This window comes from Plectropomus leopardus, chromosome 20 (assembly GCF_008729295.1).
Source record: "Plectropomus leopardus isolate mb chromosome 20, YSFRI_Pleo_2.0, whole genome shotgun sequence".
Lineage (NCBI taxonomy): Eukaryota > Metazoa > Chordata > Actinopteri > Perciformes > Serranidae > Plectropomus > Plectropomus leopardus.
Window position 1 is genome coordinate 16,893,256 of NC_056482.1, and position 16,690 is coordinate 16,909,945.

Sequence of the window (16,690 nt, forward strand, 5' to 3'; positions counted from 1 at the left end):
CATCTAGGTCACCTGGATGGGATGCAGGACTTGAACTCTCCATTGCATTCATGATGAAGGAAAACAAACACCCCAGACGTTTCTTTCCTTCATCATGAATATCATGCAGACAACCCCAACAACCCAAATATTATTGGTTTTTTTTTTGTTTAGCATGAAACCAATTAGCTTTTGCTGCATGGTTTCAAGAAAGCAGGCGAACCGGAGCACCCGGGGAAAACCTCAACGACCTAAGTAGACAAAACTAAAGAACTAAAAATAAAATCACACCCTCACCTGTAAAGTTGCATTACTGACAGCTAAGGTGGTCCAGAGAGCTTAAGTCTTGCCCCATCTAGGTCACCTGGATGGGAGGCAGGACTTGAACTCTACTGAATTCATGTTAAAGGAAAAAAAAGCACACACTTACATTTTTTTTCCTTCAACATGAATTTATAACATCTACCTTTAAACATCGATCCCCCTCTCTGTCTGAAAGCTGAAATGTTTCCAAGTTCTGATAAAGTTGCAGTGATTGGAGGAAAATGCAATGCCGAATGTGTGGGGATTGCCTAAATTCATCTGGGGTTCACACACTCAGAAAAGGCAGATTCCAAAGCATCACGACTATCGGAACGAGCAAACATTAGGCTTAATTACTGCCCGTCTACTAATAGTAGTAAACCCTTCTCCTGGCAACAGGGCGTTGCCATGTTTTTGATCTTTGCCTACGTCTTGGTCGCTGTCTTTTCTGTGAATATTTATATCGATGTTTGTTTTGCTTTGGCTGACGCCTCTGGGTCTTCCGATGCTTCCTCTGTGCCCTTCGAAACCGTGCTGCTTGGATCTTTGCAGGTTTGCGTTTCTTTCCTGCAGGCTTATGTGGTTTTCTGCTCGTTTTGGGGGTCTTACGCCTTGGCTTATGTGTTTTTTTGCTAGTTTTAGGGGTCTTTCGTCTTGGCTTTTGCGATTTGGCTATGGTTTTACTTGTCTTATCTGCTGGTTTTCGTGATTTGGCCACGGGTTTACAAGCCTTAACTATTTGTTTTTGTGATTTAATGGCCGGTTTATTAGTCTTGGCTGTTAATTTCTGGGATTTAGTTGCTTGTTTACCTCTCTTGGCCGGCTTACAAGTTTTGTCTGTCTGTTTTTGTGATTTAGCTACCTGGCTAATTCTACCTTTTGGTTTATGAACCCTGGCTGGTCTCTGTGGCTTTTCTGCTACTTTAGAAGATTTGCTGGCTGTTTTGCTCAGCTGCAGGTCTCCTTTTGATTTTGGGGAAGGCACTTTGTCTAACCTAACTCGCTTTGTATTGGTCAGTTTTTTTGGGTTGAGTTTGTATGTGGCACTCCTGGTTGTCAGTGTAAGTGTATCACTGTTTATCAACCTTTGAGTTGCCATGGCCACCCGCTTGTTGTTCTTTGGAACATCATAGCCTCGAGCAGCCAGCATCTGCTTGAGCTCTGCCATGGAAATACCTCTTTGGTGTTTCCACTGGGAAACCACATCGAGGATGAGCTGGGAGATGTTACCTGTGGGAGTCTTTTTATTTGTCTGGGGTGTCTTCTCAGCCATTGTATTAATTTGATGCTTGAAAAAGCGTATGGGAGTTTTTGGCAGAGAGACATTACCCTTTATTTTGGACTCTTCCTGTTTTTTGAAGACCCGTTTCAGCAACTGGCCCATACGCCTGGCTGCTGCTTTTCCAAGGCCTTTTCCAGTCTGAGTTTTTTCATCTGGTTTTAATATTTGTTTGATTGGTTTCATGTCTGTATTTTTTTCAACCTCCATGCTGCCGTTATCATTTTCAATCGCGCCCTTGAGAGAGCGTTTTTTCGGTGTTGCTTTCCTTCTCATTTTAGCTTTTACAAGTTTTGATTTTGATTTTAATGTGACTCCCTGAAACGTATCTAACTGTGGATGCTAGCAAACCACCAGTGTTGTGAGTCTGACTCCTATGATTGCTGATCTAAAATCAAGAGTGCTTGTTTCGATGTCGTTAAAGGCACATTTTAGAATCGTACGTCATAAAACGCATGATTCTAAAATGTGCCTTTAATGTCATTAAAGGCACATTTTAGAATCTTACGTCATAAAACGCATTCTTGAACGTGACGTCAGAGCAATAGATTCTGGGGGAAAAAACTCTGCCCGTAGCGTAGTAACCGTTGCTAGGCGCCGGCGGCACGCTCTAGAATAGTAAAGGGCTCTGCAAGAGACATGAGAAACAGCCTATCACAGGGACCGTCATTGTAAACTAGCGTTGCCGTCCCATATCGTCCCATATTTAAGAACAAGTACACGTTTCCCGTTTCGAATGCATACTGTTCCGCATTTTGGAAAATAAATGATTTGTTTTCTATCAGAATGAAACCGTGCAGCTTTTTTTTTCTCCCCCCCCTTAATTTCATATATAATTTGAATAGGCTACAGTGTAAATGTATCAGTCCAGTCATGTTTTAAGTAATAAATTCAATGAACTAAAATAAAATAAATCAAATTAGAATACATAAATAATTTTTTTTTTCGCATTTTTCCTTTTTATTATTATTTTTATTTACTTATTCATTTTCTCTCATAAGAGCTTTGTTTTTCACACTTGTAAAGTAATCGTACGTTGTATTGTTTTTCTTACACGAAAAGTATCTGTAATATGTGCAGTTGTTTTATTTTGTAAAGTACACGTACTCTGTAAGGAAAAGAAAAGACTTTCAGTTGTAAGGATCTCTAGCAAGTGGAATTTTATATAATATACATCTCCTTGGTGTTTGTTAAATTTATGTGTGTATGTATGTATGTTTGTATGTGTAAAATTAAAAAAAAAGTAAGTTAAAAAAAAACGTGCAGCTCTGCATTACTGCTGCTGCTACAGTTCTCTCTCTCTGGTAAATGACAATACTATTGTTTGCACTAATTTGCTGCTGTTTTCTGCACTATTGAAGAACATGTTAAAAGAAAGTTCTTGAATAAAAACATGCCAAAGATTGAACAGTTGTGTAATAATAATGCAGACATGTTATATTTGTTATATGTGCATATGCCCCCCCTTGTCTCTGCCCTCTGTTCCTTATTTGCATTTCAGGGAGTTAATCCATCAAACCCCAAAAGCAAAAGGGGACCAAAAATGAGAAGCCCATAAATGTCTGAAATCAAAGAATCGTTGTTTTCAAATAAACCATCATGAAAAAGTTAGTTTTGTGTCTAGTTATGGTTTACTTCGCTGCATGTAGGGAAACACGAGACTTAATTATGAAGCAAGACGAACCTGCTTATCTACATAAACGAGGGGAAAACCCAGCAAATCACACTTTTTCTCTGATATAAGTGATTGAAGAATCCTTCACTGAAGTGATAGTATTAATACAACAGTCGAATACTTATAAACCCCCTATTGTCTATATTCTATTCGTATTATGTGGGGGAAAAAAATCACTAAACATGCAGGAAAAACACAGCAGAGGGTGGCAGTAGTGCACTTTGAGCCTACATGACAGCCTCCACAGAACACCAAACAGTAGATCAAGAGCTGATGAGTGTGTTATTTTCCCCCCAAGTTTAGCAGTGCAGGCAGCCCTACCTACTTTGTGTGTATAGTCCTCCGATAAACTCCATAGTCAGATATCTGCCAGTCAATATTTTTGTTTACATTTCGCGGTATGACACAATTTACAGAGTCACGGTCCATAAATCTGAGATAAAATCTCGGCGAACACATGGATTTGTGTACAGTGTTAGGACAAGGGCTGCCTGCAACGTGCTCCTCAGGACAAACTTAGCACACAACAAACAGGTCCAGTGAGCGACACAAACTTAACTAGCTAGGTAACGTTACTGTTGTGTGCCTGCTGGTATCAACTGGAAGAAAATAGTGCATGGTGAGTCTCCTCGCGTCGATAAAGTAACGTTACACGAACCTAATAAATATATTTCGATTGTCAACACACTGTAAAGTCGAGTCTTCTGTGAACTGGGGAGCAAAGTGACAACCTAGCATTAAGGGTTGAGCTAGCTTAAAGTGAGTCGCCAGCTAACCTGTAACGTCACCGGCAAACCACGAACATTTTAGCTCTTATATCATAAACATTAATTACACAACATTACATGAATTATGAAATTATCGCGCACACGGATGTGATTAGAAACTGTGCTTGAATAGTCTGCCAGACAAGCTAATGTTTGCTAACGGTAAGTGTCAAATCAAGCACTGAGGAGGTGGGGTGTGTTTATTGCCACTAGGTGGGGATAGAAGATAACAAAAAAGCTGGCGACAGGCGTTTACTTCTCTTCCAACCCCTGAAAAAGTGCTGTTGCCCGGATAGTGGTGCATGCTAAAGCCGGCCTCTAAAGCCTGCACATTGAGACAGAAAAACAACCAGACTTCAGGCCTAAAAAAACATCCTTAGCCTGAAATCAAGTCTCATGGCCAGCTGGCAGCTTGCCCTTTCTCAGGCTGCTGTTCCCACAGGTCTCCCTCTCTTTCGCTCTGCATCTCTGCAGCAAAACTAGTTCATTGTCATCAGTTGCTGCACAGTTTCCCTTGATATCTGTGTTTTTAACTGCTTTATGTGTGCCATTTTATCACTTTTTGTTTGGTGTGAGTTTTGCTTCAGTTTTTTTTTCAAGACACTGCAGATGCAGTAGAGAAGAGACAAGTTTTACATTTGGTATTGTATCCTGGCCTACTGGCTAAATGCAGTTGCCTTACCGCATGTTATATATAGGATAAGATAAGATAAGATAATCCTTTATTGATCCTCAGAGGGGAAATTCAAGTTTAGATTCAAGCATTATAATTATAAGGGTAAGTACAAGCTGAAATAGAATAACATATAATAAATAAAAGATCAATATACTGTACAAAAATACACATTTAATAAAAAATAGAGGTACATACCATTTTTAAAAAGTGGAGGGGTAAAGTGTTATTTTAGGACATGATGTACAAGGTGACACACTGAATGGTGGCTATAGCAAATAAAATCATATTTTCTTTCATGTTGTATGTATATGTCTGCGTAATTGTGGTGGTCTTATTTATAACACTGTGCTGTTTATGTGCCTTCCTCAACAGACTGACAGCAGCACTGAAATGATCCATACTACTCCAGGGGCAGTGGGTATGTATCACAGTTTTACAACACACAGTTTGTTTTTTTTATATTTAGTGTAAAAGCTACACACGAGGGTAAAATGTAGAGTGATGATGGATATACAGACTACAAAGTTAATTTACACATCAGGGTTACCGAAGATTCTTAAACGTGTTTAAAGGCATTGAATTCATAAATCTAAAAGCAAGGCCCTAATTGGTGTTAAAAGGTTTTAAATCAATACTTCGAAACTAGTAGTATTGAAAAGATGTGGGATTTTATTAATTGTTTTTCTCCCTGACTTTGCATGGCAGAATCTTATAATAATGGGTAACCAAAAAAAAAAAACAAAAAAACAAAACAATGCTTCTTGCATTAATGCCACCAAAGAATCATGTTTTATGTTACAATAAATATTTGGGCTAATCCGAAGTACGTGATGTTGGTTGCTTTTTTTCCCTTCAGTTCCTCTCAATTTTTTGTTCCACGTGGGATTTATAAAATGACTATATGGCAAACATTGAGTATAAATTTGTTTTTGTTTTCTTAAGCCGTCAGCAGAAAAAAGGGTGTGTCACACACAATCTCTCGCCCATTCAGACCACCCTCTCCTGGTTGTAAGTGAGTGAGCAGGTGAAGCGTTTGTATGGGCTCCAAATCCACGACCATTTATTGAAATTTTGAAACCCTGGAGCCCCAAACGTGACTGATAAATATTATTTATATTTCAACAGGAGAACTGGTGTAACTCTTCAGTAACTGCAAACTTTAACTGCTGACAGGAAGCTTTAATTTCATAGCAAAAACATTAACACCTCTGGACCAAAAGGAGTCAGAGCTTCAGAGTAAAAGCACCAGAGGGTTCACTTTTAGGTGTTTCATTATAACAGTAGTTTATTCAACTTTATCACAACAGTTCTTTATTTAACTTAATTATAGCAATGCTCCCTATTAACTTCATTGTAACAGTAGTGTATTTAACTTTACACAACAGTTCTTTATTTAAATGTTTCATAATAGTATTTTATTTAATAGTCTAATATTTAAGTCTTCTAAGGTAGTAAAGAGGAGATTCTTAAAAAAATAAAAATAAAAAATCAATATTATTTATAGGCCATATCGCCCAGCCCTGGTAGTTAGTAACATTGACTCATTTCTGATTTGTAGCTGTGTTTACACATGCTTCATAGCAGCAATAGTTTGAATTCATGGGGCATCCAGTGACATTGGAATCATCAGTCTGTTTTTTCCTTGTGGAGTCTGTAGATGTCAGTCCACATTTGGACAGAATCCAAGTTGTTGTAAATCCTGAAGAGGTATTTAACATGCAAACACTCACTGAACAAGCATCAAAATCTGCAAGTGCTTGCACTCTCCTCATTTTCGAGATTCTGTCATAGCACCTGTTGAAACGTTTTTCCAGCTCCCACAACAAAATACAAAAGGGGAGCAGTACTTGTAGAAGAATGTTGTGGCATCCTTCCAGTGGATTTGAGCCACTTGCACAACCTCTGCCAAGTCACACTGAAGCTGTTCTGGTGGCTGTAGTGTCACCAAATACTCCATTTAGACACTTGATCTTTGTGTTTCCTTTGTTTTGGCAGCTGCCTGGCAACAGGCAGTTAGACCTGCCTGTAGATTTAATCTTGTTCTAATTTTACTGAAATTTAAGTGTGACTTTATTGTTTTGTGAGAGTGGGAGGTTAGATGGTGTCTTATTACTTTAAAATCCACTTAGTGTAAACACAGTGTTTTCTCATGTTTCAAATTATCTTGTGTCAAAAAAATAAAGGGAAAAATCACCCTTCCGAAGGTGAATGAGTGCATGTACTGTATGTGTGTCTGTGTATTTGTGTGTGGTGATGGAAGTCATTATGTTGCAATGAATGGGGAGCCTCCAGCCCTGTCGTTGATCCGGTAGCCAAGACTCTGAAGAAGCTACATACTCCACATTCCTCTCCTCTGCTCACCTCTCCTTACACCAGCAGTGAGACTGAAGTGAAGTGGGCTGTGCTGTTAGTGTCTGTGTGTGTCCCCGTGCACGTATGTGTGTTCGTCAGTGGGATGAATGGGCTGGAGTGGGGTGGATAACAGCAAAAGAAGCATGCTAAAATGTTTTAAATTAAGGAACCTTTTAGTGGACCATTCAGTGTTTTTGCTCTTCTAAGCCCATTCATGACATATTCAGTCTACTTTTCTGTAGCCTAGAGATGATCACGATTAATTGATGATCAATCCAAGGGATGCTTTGCTGATTTTCAACCACCTTTTTATCATAATTATTTGGGTAGTGTGTGTGATGAACTGTGGTAAACTTCTAGCCATCTAACCAGTGCCTAGATATAGATTTCTCTCCTAAAATGTTTTCAGAAACATAGTGCCTTGTTTCACTGTAACAGCAGCAGTGCTCTCATGACTTTAACTAGTTGAATGTTGTGTTCACACCTTCCCGTGTCGGAACTACGAGCTCATGAGTTGTATTTGAACGCAGCACATGGTTCTGGCACTGTGTTGCCTATTTATCGCCTCATATGTTTTAGGAAACATGTTTTAGCTTACTTATGAGATAATTTGTTACCAGTCGGCTGCTGTTTGCAGCATCATTTATTGGTCTGGTATATTGAAGTGCATTTTGGCAATTGTACGTTTTCTACCTCTTGAGCGAAATCGTAATTTTTCTCTGTTTTATTTGCTTATGTAGCACCCATTTCAAAAAGATTTGCTAACGTAACATTTTAGTATCTTTTACAGAGGAAAAAGCAGATATTATAGTCATTAAGATGGATAACAACCTCTCAAGAAACTTCCAAGTAACTGGAAATAGATTTTCATATCAAGTGAAAATAGAACAAAAAGATCGTTTGGAAGGTACAAAATGCATTTACAAAAATCATATATTGTATATTTTGAAAAGTGATGATTTAATCTGAATGGACCAAAAGATGCAAAAAGCATGACGTGACTGGTATTTTGTAAAAACTTAGAACAAAGAAACTGTGGAAAATGATTCTGTTTTTTGTTTGGTTCTGTTTTATAATGACAAAGACCAGAGAAATGTAAAGGGGACAGAAATGTCAGACCAGGAGAGATGCAAGTGAAGAAAGAGGCCAACACAGTGAGGGGGAGAGGCCTTATGGTCTGCTTTCCCAGGCTATGCATCAGGAAGGTTGTATTTTTTACACCATGACCACCACATAGCCCTTTCCTGGGGAAATCCGAGACAAAATCGAGAGAGGCTGCTGCAGGGAGGGATAGGAGAACAGGAAAACTAGCCCTGGGAAGGAGGCAGGGGGGCAGGTATGCTAAAGCAGCATGAGCGACAGAGCAGTTTTGGACGTCTAAGTGTAACACATGCACTGGCAGATAGACTCAAAACGTACGTGCATGCTTACATCTCCTGTTTCTAGGCTCTTTTACTCACCATGACCTTCCAAAAAATGTTCCCCGAGAGTCTCCTCTAGAGTATTTTGGCTGCAGATTCAGATGGAATGCAGAGCTAATGTCTGGTTCCTCGACTGTCCAACCAGTCTCAGCTGTTAATCCGATGTTATGGCTGCTCTGCTATGCCTGTTTTAACTGACAATATTTCCAGTATATCACATTACCTATAAACTAAGATTTAGGTTGGACGCAAAACAAGGTATTTCAAGACAGACTTTACCTTTTTTTTAAACGTCTGGTGTTTATCAGTAAAGATAGATCTGTCAGAATGGACTGCTTGAGTAGAGCCATTCTATCAGGTAGGACGATCTATCAAAACATGTTAAAAGGGATAGCTCCAAAATTTTGAAGTGGGGTTGTACTTGTCCATAGACAGTTTAATACAAATGGATGTTAGTCGACACATCCCCAGTTTGAAGAAGCTGGCTGGAGTCCAACACAGAAACTAAGCCATCTACTACTTGGAAGGGGTGAGTAGCAAAATATATTTTAGTCACCTAAAAAAAAATCAACATCCATTTAAGTGTACGCTTTGTTGACGGTGCTTTCTCTTCTTTACCTTAATGTCAGACAGTAATTTCCAATGGAAAAATGAAACCATCATATCACTGTCTTCAAAGCCAAACTTCATTGAGAAAAGAAATGATTTAAATTCACTGAACACAGGAGCTGCTGGACTACAGCTGCCTCAGTCAGTTAGCTAGTTTGTAATATTGTTTGACTTTGGCATTTAGAAGTGTTATTTCAGATTCACCAAAGTCACGTTAACACAAACAAACTAACTGATCTAAAGTTAGATCTAGAGTTTGGTGGCTTTGTAGATAGCATAGATTTGTAACTGAAGTTGTTAAAATGAGCTTTCCGGAGGAAAGGTAAAGCTGTGAAAATGCTCTCTATGTAGCGTACACTTGAACTGATATTGATTTTTTTAGGCGGGACCTTTTTAAGGTTGCTACGTTTTGCTGTTGGCCCCCTCCAGCAGTATATTTCTTAGCTTCTGTGTCAAACTCCAACTTGCCTCTCCAAACTTGGAGCATGCTGACTGACATCTACTGTATGTAATACACTAATTTTGGATAAGTGTCCCATTTAACCCCACTTTAAAAAGTCAGAACTATTTATTTAAACTAGAGTAGCCCCATTCTGTCAGGTAGGAAATATCTATTGCAATGTGCTACTACCTCTATAAATGTGGTTTAAAGTATGCACATGTCCTCTGGAATCTATTTTCCCGCTTTAAATAAACTACAAATATGCACATTGTGTTGTTAGGTAATTCAGTGAAATTGGTGCAAAAAAAGCATTGCAAACCTATATTTGCATTGCAAAGTAATGGCCTTTATAGCGAGGCCAAATTGTTCTTTAGAGTTGATAAACAACAATTGTCCAATCGGGTAATTCTAGTAAGACAAAAGAAAGCATGTCATCAGACACCTCAGTATTAAAATTAAATGAGTTTTAATGAATTATGGCCTTGAGAATTATATTTATTTGTATCTTGAAAGAGTTAAATTTTCCCAAATCAAAACTTTTTAAGGGCCCAAAGACCTGAATAGAAAGCCGCCAGGTGTCTCATGGTAAAAAAAAACATATCTATAAAGGCTGATAGGTTTGATTCCTTGGCAGGTTGATAGAGGTCAAAGGTCAGAGTGAAACCCCACCTCATCTATGCGTGTGTGTGATCCCCCCAGGTCTTGACCCTGCCGTGCTGAGAGACCAACTCTTCGAACTATGGAACTGGAAAGATCTGCAGACGGTGAGCGTCACTTTCACAGCATGTGTCAGTTCCACACATGCAATATTGAGTGTGTGTGTTTACATAGGTAGAGAGATGGAGTCTTTGTGTGTCTGCAAGAAGCACTTGCACAGGAAGGAACTGAGAGAGAGAGAGAGAGCGAGCTTCAACACTGGCATGTTTAAATGAAGCTCACCAGTGTGTGTGTGTGTGTGTGTGTGTGTGTGTGTGTGTGTGTGTGTGTGTTAGTTAATGAGGAAACCAGAGTGTCTGTCAGTAGGAAGGAAGGAATTTGCGTTGCACTGAATGAACTTGAGATCTGTGTGAGGAGGATATTGAGTGGATGACATCTGTTTTGCAAATTAAGACACAGCGCAAACCATTCTCACACAGATATTATTTTCTTGTGTAGGAAGTTTCTAATGCCAGAGTCAGAGACCTAAAATGTGTCGCAAGCCTCTGTGTCCTATTGGTGCAGGGAAGTGAGCTGTTTGTCTTCACCGGTGACTGTGTTTCAGCCATTCTAAAAATTAACTTGCCTCATTTGCCCAATTTTGACTCATTTACTAGTAATTAGTGATGCACGATAATGATTATTTGAACCAATACCGATAACCAATAATTTCCAGCTTTTCATGGCTGATAAGATACCGATTACCGATAATTTCTTTTTGTCAAATCAGAGTAACTGTAAATTGTAACACTCAATCTAAATCTAACACTCAATCTAAAAACTTTTATACAACCAAAAGCCTACAGCTGCTTAGTCTGTAGATAAAACAGTGACGGATACAGATAGATAGTAGACTGTTGTGACCTCCAGAAAATGTTGTTTTGAATATAAAAACAGTGAATATATATATAGATAAAGAACAGATCTTCAGTTTTCATACACAAAAAAACATTTACTTCTAGCTTCTGAAATCTGAACCCTATGCACATAGGATTAGAGATTCAGATTAGAATGAATCCACCTGAAAACAAGATTTAAAAAAAGACATTTAAGATGCAATGTTTTATACATTTACCTTCACCTCTACCATTTTTGTTTTAACTCACACCATCCTCCCCCTTTTCTCCCCCCACAGCTACGTTTGGCTGCCCTCCAGGGATTTTCAAAGCTGTCTGAACCTCTGGAGGCTTTACTAACAATCCTGGAGGGTTGTCCAGGCAAACAGAAGGGTCGGAGCCACACCCTCAGTCAACACATCCTCATGGAATTCCAGACATGGATAAAGGAACATCCTCAGGTAGACGAGATTTATCAAACTGTCTTATCAAACTAAAGAAATGTACTTGTTGCAGTCCTATCAGTTTCACTTGTGGACACTAAAGCACTTTTATAGTAAAGGTCCAACCTGCTTAGCAAATTAGCACAAATCCAGATGTGCGTCATGTTTAGGGAAATTTTCCTCTGGTGCCACCTGATTGTATCTTTTTAAATAAATGCCTAAAGGAGCATATCCATTTTTGTGTGCATATTCAATAATTAGCTTTAAAGGTCATTTTGTAAGATTTAGGGGGATTTAGCGGTGGCAATTGAAGATTGCAACCAGCTGAAACTTCTCCCGGTTAGAATTTCCTCCATGTTCATTGTTTAGGAGGTTGTTACCATGAGCTGAATTAAATGCAGAGGTCTCTTCTTTTCTTAAAATACTGTACTTGGTGATTTAAACTGGTAAAACAATGAATAAAGCAGTTTCACTTTTAAAAAAAATCTGTATTTTCCCGTGCTCTCCTTGCAGAGGGACTGAGAACTACAGTGGCCAATACAATAATGAAAATGGCCCTATCTAGTCCCAGTTATCTGACTGGCTTCTTGGTAGTCAGACAATTTGGTCCCCAGATTTTGCTGCGGAGTGAGTGCTCTTGACAGAGGAAGAGAGACTCTGCACTGTAAGGCTGTGAGATAAATGATCTTCTCTCTTCTGCTTTGAAGTGGTGAATTTACGGCTCACAGCAACATAAAATGATGCAGTCTCAGGCTTTTGTTTGATATCTAGCGTCAGCAGAAAACTTGTGCATTTGCGATCTGTTGTTAGTGCGGTTAGCTTGTTTACTACATCACATGATTGCCATTGTCACACTTAACATCCTGCTGAGCCCTGTTTACACTGTAAAACTTCACATGAAAAAACAAAATGAATTGTCATATATTTGTATTTAACGGCCATATCTGATTTGACTGACATAATTTATTATTTTTGTTCAACATTTAAAGTAGATCATCTATCTAACTTTTTCACTTGAAAAAAAAATCATGTTTTATGTTACCATAAATGTGTGCAAAATTGTCCCTAAGCCCAGGCCATTGATGTCTTTGTATGTTTGTTTGTTTTTTTCCTGTTTTGTTATTATAAAAATTGGACTTAGATTTCATTCAGATCGGCTTTAAAAAGTTTGATAAAGTCTTAAATCTAACTAGCATTTAGCTGTAGGAGCCCTGACTTCCTTTACAACAGCAAGGTTAGTTCCAACAATATTATTCCCAATATTGTCTTGTGAGTTACTTTTTTTTCTGTTTTTTAAAAGATTATTTTATGGGCTTTTTTGCCTTTATTGTGATAGGACAGGTATAGCGTGCGAGGGGCAAAGAGAGGGGATGACATGCAGCAAAGGGCTGTGGGTTGGAAGAAAATGCGCGGCTGCTGTGGTAACGACATAGCTTTTGTACTTGGGGCACCTGCTCTACCAGGTGAGCGACTCTGCGCCCTAGTGAGTGACTATCAGCAGCAATTACTGCTTCGTGTTCTGGGCTCTTCTGTTTTTCTATTCTTCTTTTTTTTTCAGTCTCAGTATAGAACAAAATAAAATAATGTCTTTTATTTCATCATTTGTGTCACTCCATCAGGTGACCCTGAGCTCACTCTCAGAGCAGCAAGCAACAGCGCTTCAGCGGCGGGCTCTGAGCCTACTAACAGATACCCAGCCCAGCTTCGTAGACGGTCTCATAAACATCTACCAACTGAGCTCCGTGGATCCAGCCACACTCCAACTCTACATTGTGAGGTTGCAGGCTCTTCACTGCTACAAAGAGGCGAGTTCCTCATTCAATGTTAACATTACTTTTTATGCCAGAAAGATTTTGCACAAAAGATTTTGACATTGAATTACACCTCCGTGTTTTCACAGGCAGCAGTGCTCAGCATAAAGCTGAAGTTACAGAAAGAACTTAATATGGAGGAGGTAAGACAAAACATTTTCAGCAGTATTTTACTCAAGATGTAGTAGATCTGAACTTTTCAAAGTGGCCTCACTAAAATCTCTAACCAGCTTCCAAAATTCTTCCACAGATGTGCATACCACTTATTTTGCAAAATAGGTTGCCATTGGCAGAGTCCTTCGTCACAGGCCACAGCCATCTAGAACAACAACTGGTCACACTGTTAGACTCGTGGTGCCATTCCAGCTTCAGTGTGGACGAGATAAGCAGGTATTAAACATGTGTGAACATATCGAAACCCACAGCAGTGTTTCCCCTATTTGGGTTCAGCAGCGGCAGTGAGTTGCAGCTCACTGTAACAAATTGCTGTACCAATACGATAAAATTAGGCCCAGTAGCTCATCTGGTGGAGCAGGCGCCCTATATGCAGAAGCTGTGACCTCGCCGCAGCGGTCACGGGTTCGATTCCAACCTGCAGCCTTCCGCTGCATGTCAACCCCTCTCTCTCCCCCTTTCATGGTCAAGCTATCCTATCAAAATATAGGCATAAAAAACTTCTAAAAAATCTAAAAAAAAAAAAAAAAAAAAAATGAAATAAAATAATAAGTAAAATAACAATAACAATAATAATTTAAAACCCATATTTTGAGAAACAAAATAAACATATTCAAAAAAATAATAATAAAAAGAAAGAGAAAGAAGGAAAAATAACCAAAAAAAACCCCACAGTTTTCAAAGATTTATACGATTTGATTGACATTTTGATCACATGAAGTGTGTCATATTTGCACTGGAGATCTACACAATAACATACATGGTCACCATTGGCAAATGCATGATAACACACATTATCAATCAGTAGTACCTAAAGCTGCCCATCTTTCCACAGACGTGGTCGGCATATTTTTAAAAAGTCCTCTCATTTTATAGTAAATTTTATCTAATGGGATTTAGCTTGACAATTAATTTAAATTTACGAAGAGCTACATATACAATACAGTAAAACAAAGTAAATCTTGATGCTTTTTGTAGCCAAAACAAAAGTTAGCATTAACAGCTTGCTGCATTATGATTTTACGGCATTATGCAGCATTTTTCATTTTAACACAAAGGACGGACACCGTAAACCTTACATTCTACTGTAGAATACTGTTCAAATTTAACAGTAATATACTGTTGAAGTAAATATAGTAGCGACATATCAGTAGTTCACCATAGTTTTATGGGAACATTTACAGTGCACTGCTACTGGAAAAAAATCCTTGGGGAAGAGTCTGTAGAGTATGTGTGTAGACTGCTGCTGTGTGATGGTTGTGGCTGCATGTGTGTGTCTCCACAGGCAGTTCCCTCGCTTCTCTCTCACCAAACAGTGCATGAGCCAGATCCAGCCCAAGATACTCACCAAACATGTCTTCAGACTCATGGAGAAATTCAACATCGACCAAGGTGTGTGTCTTGGCACATGTGTGGTTGTTTATGTATGGGTGAATACCCTGAGGTAGAAATAATTGTCATCTCATCTTTTTGACTCAGGACTGTGTCCCAATGCTCTTCACAAGAGGAGATTGGACTCTTTACGTTTCCTCATGTACAAGAGATTTGTGGAGGTAAGTTTAGATATCATAACATAAATATATACCGGGTAATCGAGGAGATTCAGAAAACTTAATTGTTTATTGTGAGAGAAAATTGTCTGAGATGTGACTCAACATATTTGCAAAATAAACTCAAGCAATAAACATTCAACATGGGCTCCTAAAAAAAACGAATACAACAATTTAGGCAGAATAAAAAACACAATATACTACTGTGTGCAAAGTGGCATAGTGTTTATGTAGATGTGCTGGTCATTACCTTTTATTTAAGATGTTTATTTACCACAGCTGTAAGGTAAAACTTAAAAATGCACCTTGAAAATACTTGAAAAGGTCTTGATTTTGTCTTTGGGAAAAGTGTAGGAACCCTGTAATTCTTTTGAGATTGAGATTATTTTTGTTTGGTGCCTAAAAATATACCTTTCACACCCTCTTTATCATTAGTTTTTGGTCAGTAACACTGCCTTTAGTTGAAAGAAAATTTGCTAAGTAACATGTTTTTTTACACTACACCTGTATGCCTTTTTAATTTAATTTCAAGGTTTTACTCTTAACTTTAAAGGCAGTGCGTGATTTGAAAGCCTCTAATTCCTTTGGAGGAATTTTCTGGCTATTACAAAATGTAAGGGAGTGGGGACTTATGGTGTGGGGATATGCATATGAAAAGAAATGGAGGACTTTCTCAGAAATATTTCTTCAATCTCTAAGGGTTAAGACAAGTCTAGCTGGCTCATATCCTCTGCTATGAAATATTAACAGCCCATGGGTTTTTGCTCAAGTTATTTAAGCACAAAATCATTTAAAAATTGAATTAGCTTTGTTTGAATTTTGATACTGTGATAAATGCAGTGTTTTTAAAACAGTAAAGCAACACTAGAGTTATTTATTTTATTAGGTAATGCAATTTCAATAAATACAAAATAAAGGGAGCAGAAGCATGTAAGCCTCTTGCGTCTAAGAAGTATTTATTCAAATTGTTAAAATTTTCTGCTTGGATCTCATGTTTCCATTTTATTTACACAGGTCAACTTAAATCACTGATCAAAAGTCATAATTCTGCTTTTTTAGCCAATAAAAGGTTAAAAAAAATAATCTCAGTGGAATCTCGATTGATTTTTACAGTGAAAAGAATAGATTCAGTTCCTGAAAACATGAGCAGATAGCAGCATTAGAGGTTTTCTAAAGAATTACTTTTTGGCTCAGATTTGTAGTTGCCATAGAAAAATAAGTTATTTTAATTCAGTATTTATTTGCCTGACTTTTTCGGTAATATTACAGACACAATCACAAGAGTCAAAGAATGCAGTTTAATGTCTTTCTTACCATCAAACCTGGAGCAAGTACTGTGGTGGAAACTGACTTGTTCAGACTACCAGCCAAAATCTGCTTTTTGGCATTTTTAGAAAGTGTTGACAGCAAAAAAAAAAAACCCAAAAAAACAGCAACAGAAGTGCTGAGTGGAGCACTTTTGGGGGGAGGCTTCTGCATCATGACTTGGAGGCATAATTTTTTTTTAGATGGCAAAAAGATGAACAGCATAGCTTTGTAGTTACCAATGCCTACGTTGTCACCACAGCAACACACGCAGATAGGTTGGTGATGTCTGGACTCATAAATCCAATCTGATCACATGCAAATATTAGTGCACATATTCTGTATTAAAAATATAATTTGAGGAACAAATCT

At 38.3% G+C, this 16,690-nt stretch overlaps 2 protein-coding genes across 2 annotated transcripts in view; one reads left to right on the forward strand and one right to left on the reverse strand.

Annotated features, from left to right (window-relative positions):
* Positions 1 to 649: 649 nt before the first annotated feature.
* Positions 650 to 1,837, reverse strand: LOC121960091 (histone H1B-like). Its single transcript, XM_042509690.1, has 2 exons — positions 1,159 to 1,837; positions 650 to 1,017 (listed from the first exon to the last, which is right to left on the reverse strand). The coding sequence occupies exons 1-2, from the start codon at positions 1,835 to 1,837 to the stop codon at positions 650 to 652; spliced, it is 1,047 nt and encodes a 348-aa protein (XP_042365624.1).
* A 1,746-nt stretch (positions 1,838 to 3,583) lies between these two features.
* exd3 (exonuclease 3'-5' domain containing 3) overlaps positions 3,584 to 16,690 on the forward strand; it is a 53,515-nt gene continuing 40,408 nt past the window's right edge. Inside the window, exons 1-9 of the mRNA XM_042509396.1 lie at positions 3,584 to 3,855; positions 5,052 to 5,097; positions 10,203 to 10,267; positions 11,335 to 11,496; positions 13,098 to 13,283; positions 13,379 to 13,432; positions 13,540 to 13,679; positions 14,749 to 14,855; positions 14,943 to 15,016. Of these exons, the coding sequence (XP_042365330.1) occupies positions 3,853 to 3,855; positions 5,052 to 5,097; positions 10,203 to 10,267; positions 11,335 to 11,496; positions 13,098 to 13,283; positions 13,379 to 13,432; positions 13,540 to 13,679; positions 14,749 to 14,855; positions 14,943 to 15,016 (837 nt within the window). The 5' untranslated portion in view covers positions 3,584 to 3,852. The remainder of the gene's footprint in view (positions 3,856 to 5,051; positions 5,098 to 10,202; positions 10,268 to 11,334; positions 11,497 to 13,097; positions 13,284 to 13,378; positions 13,433 to 13,539; positions 13,680 to 14,748; positions 14,856 to 14,942; positions 15,017 to 16,690) is intronic.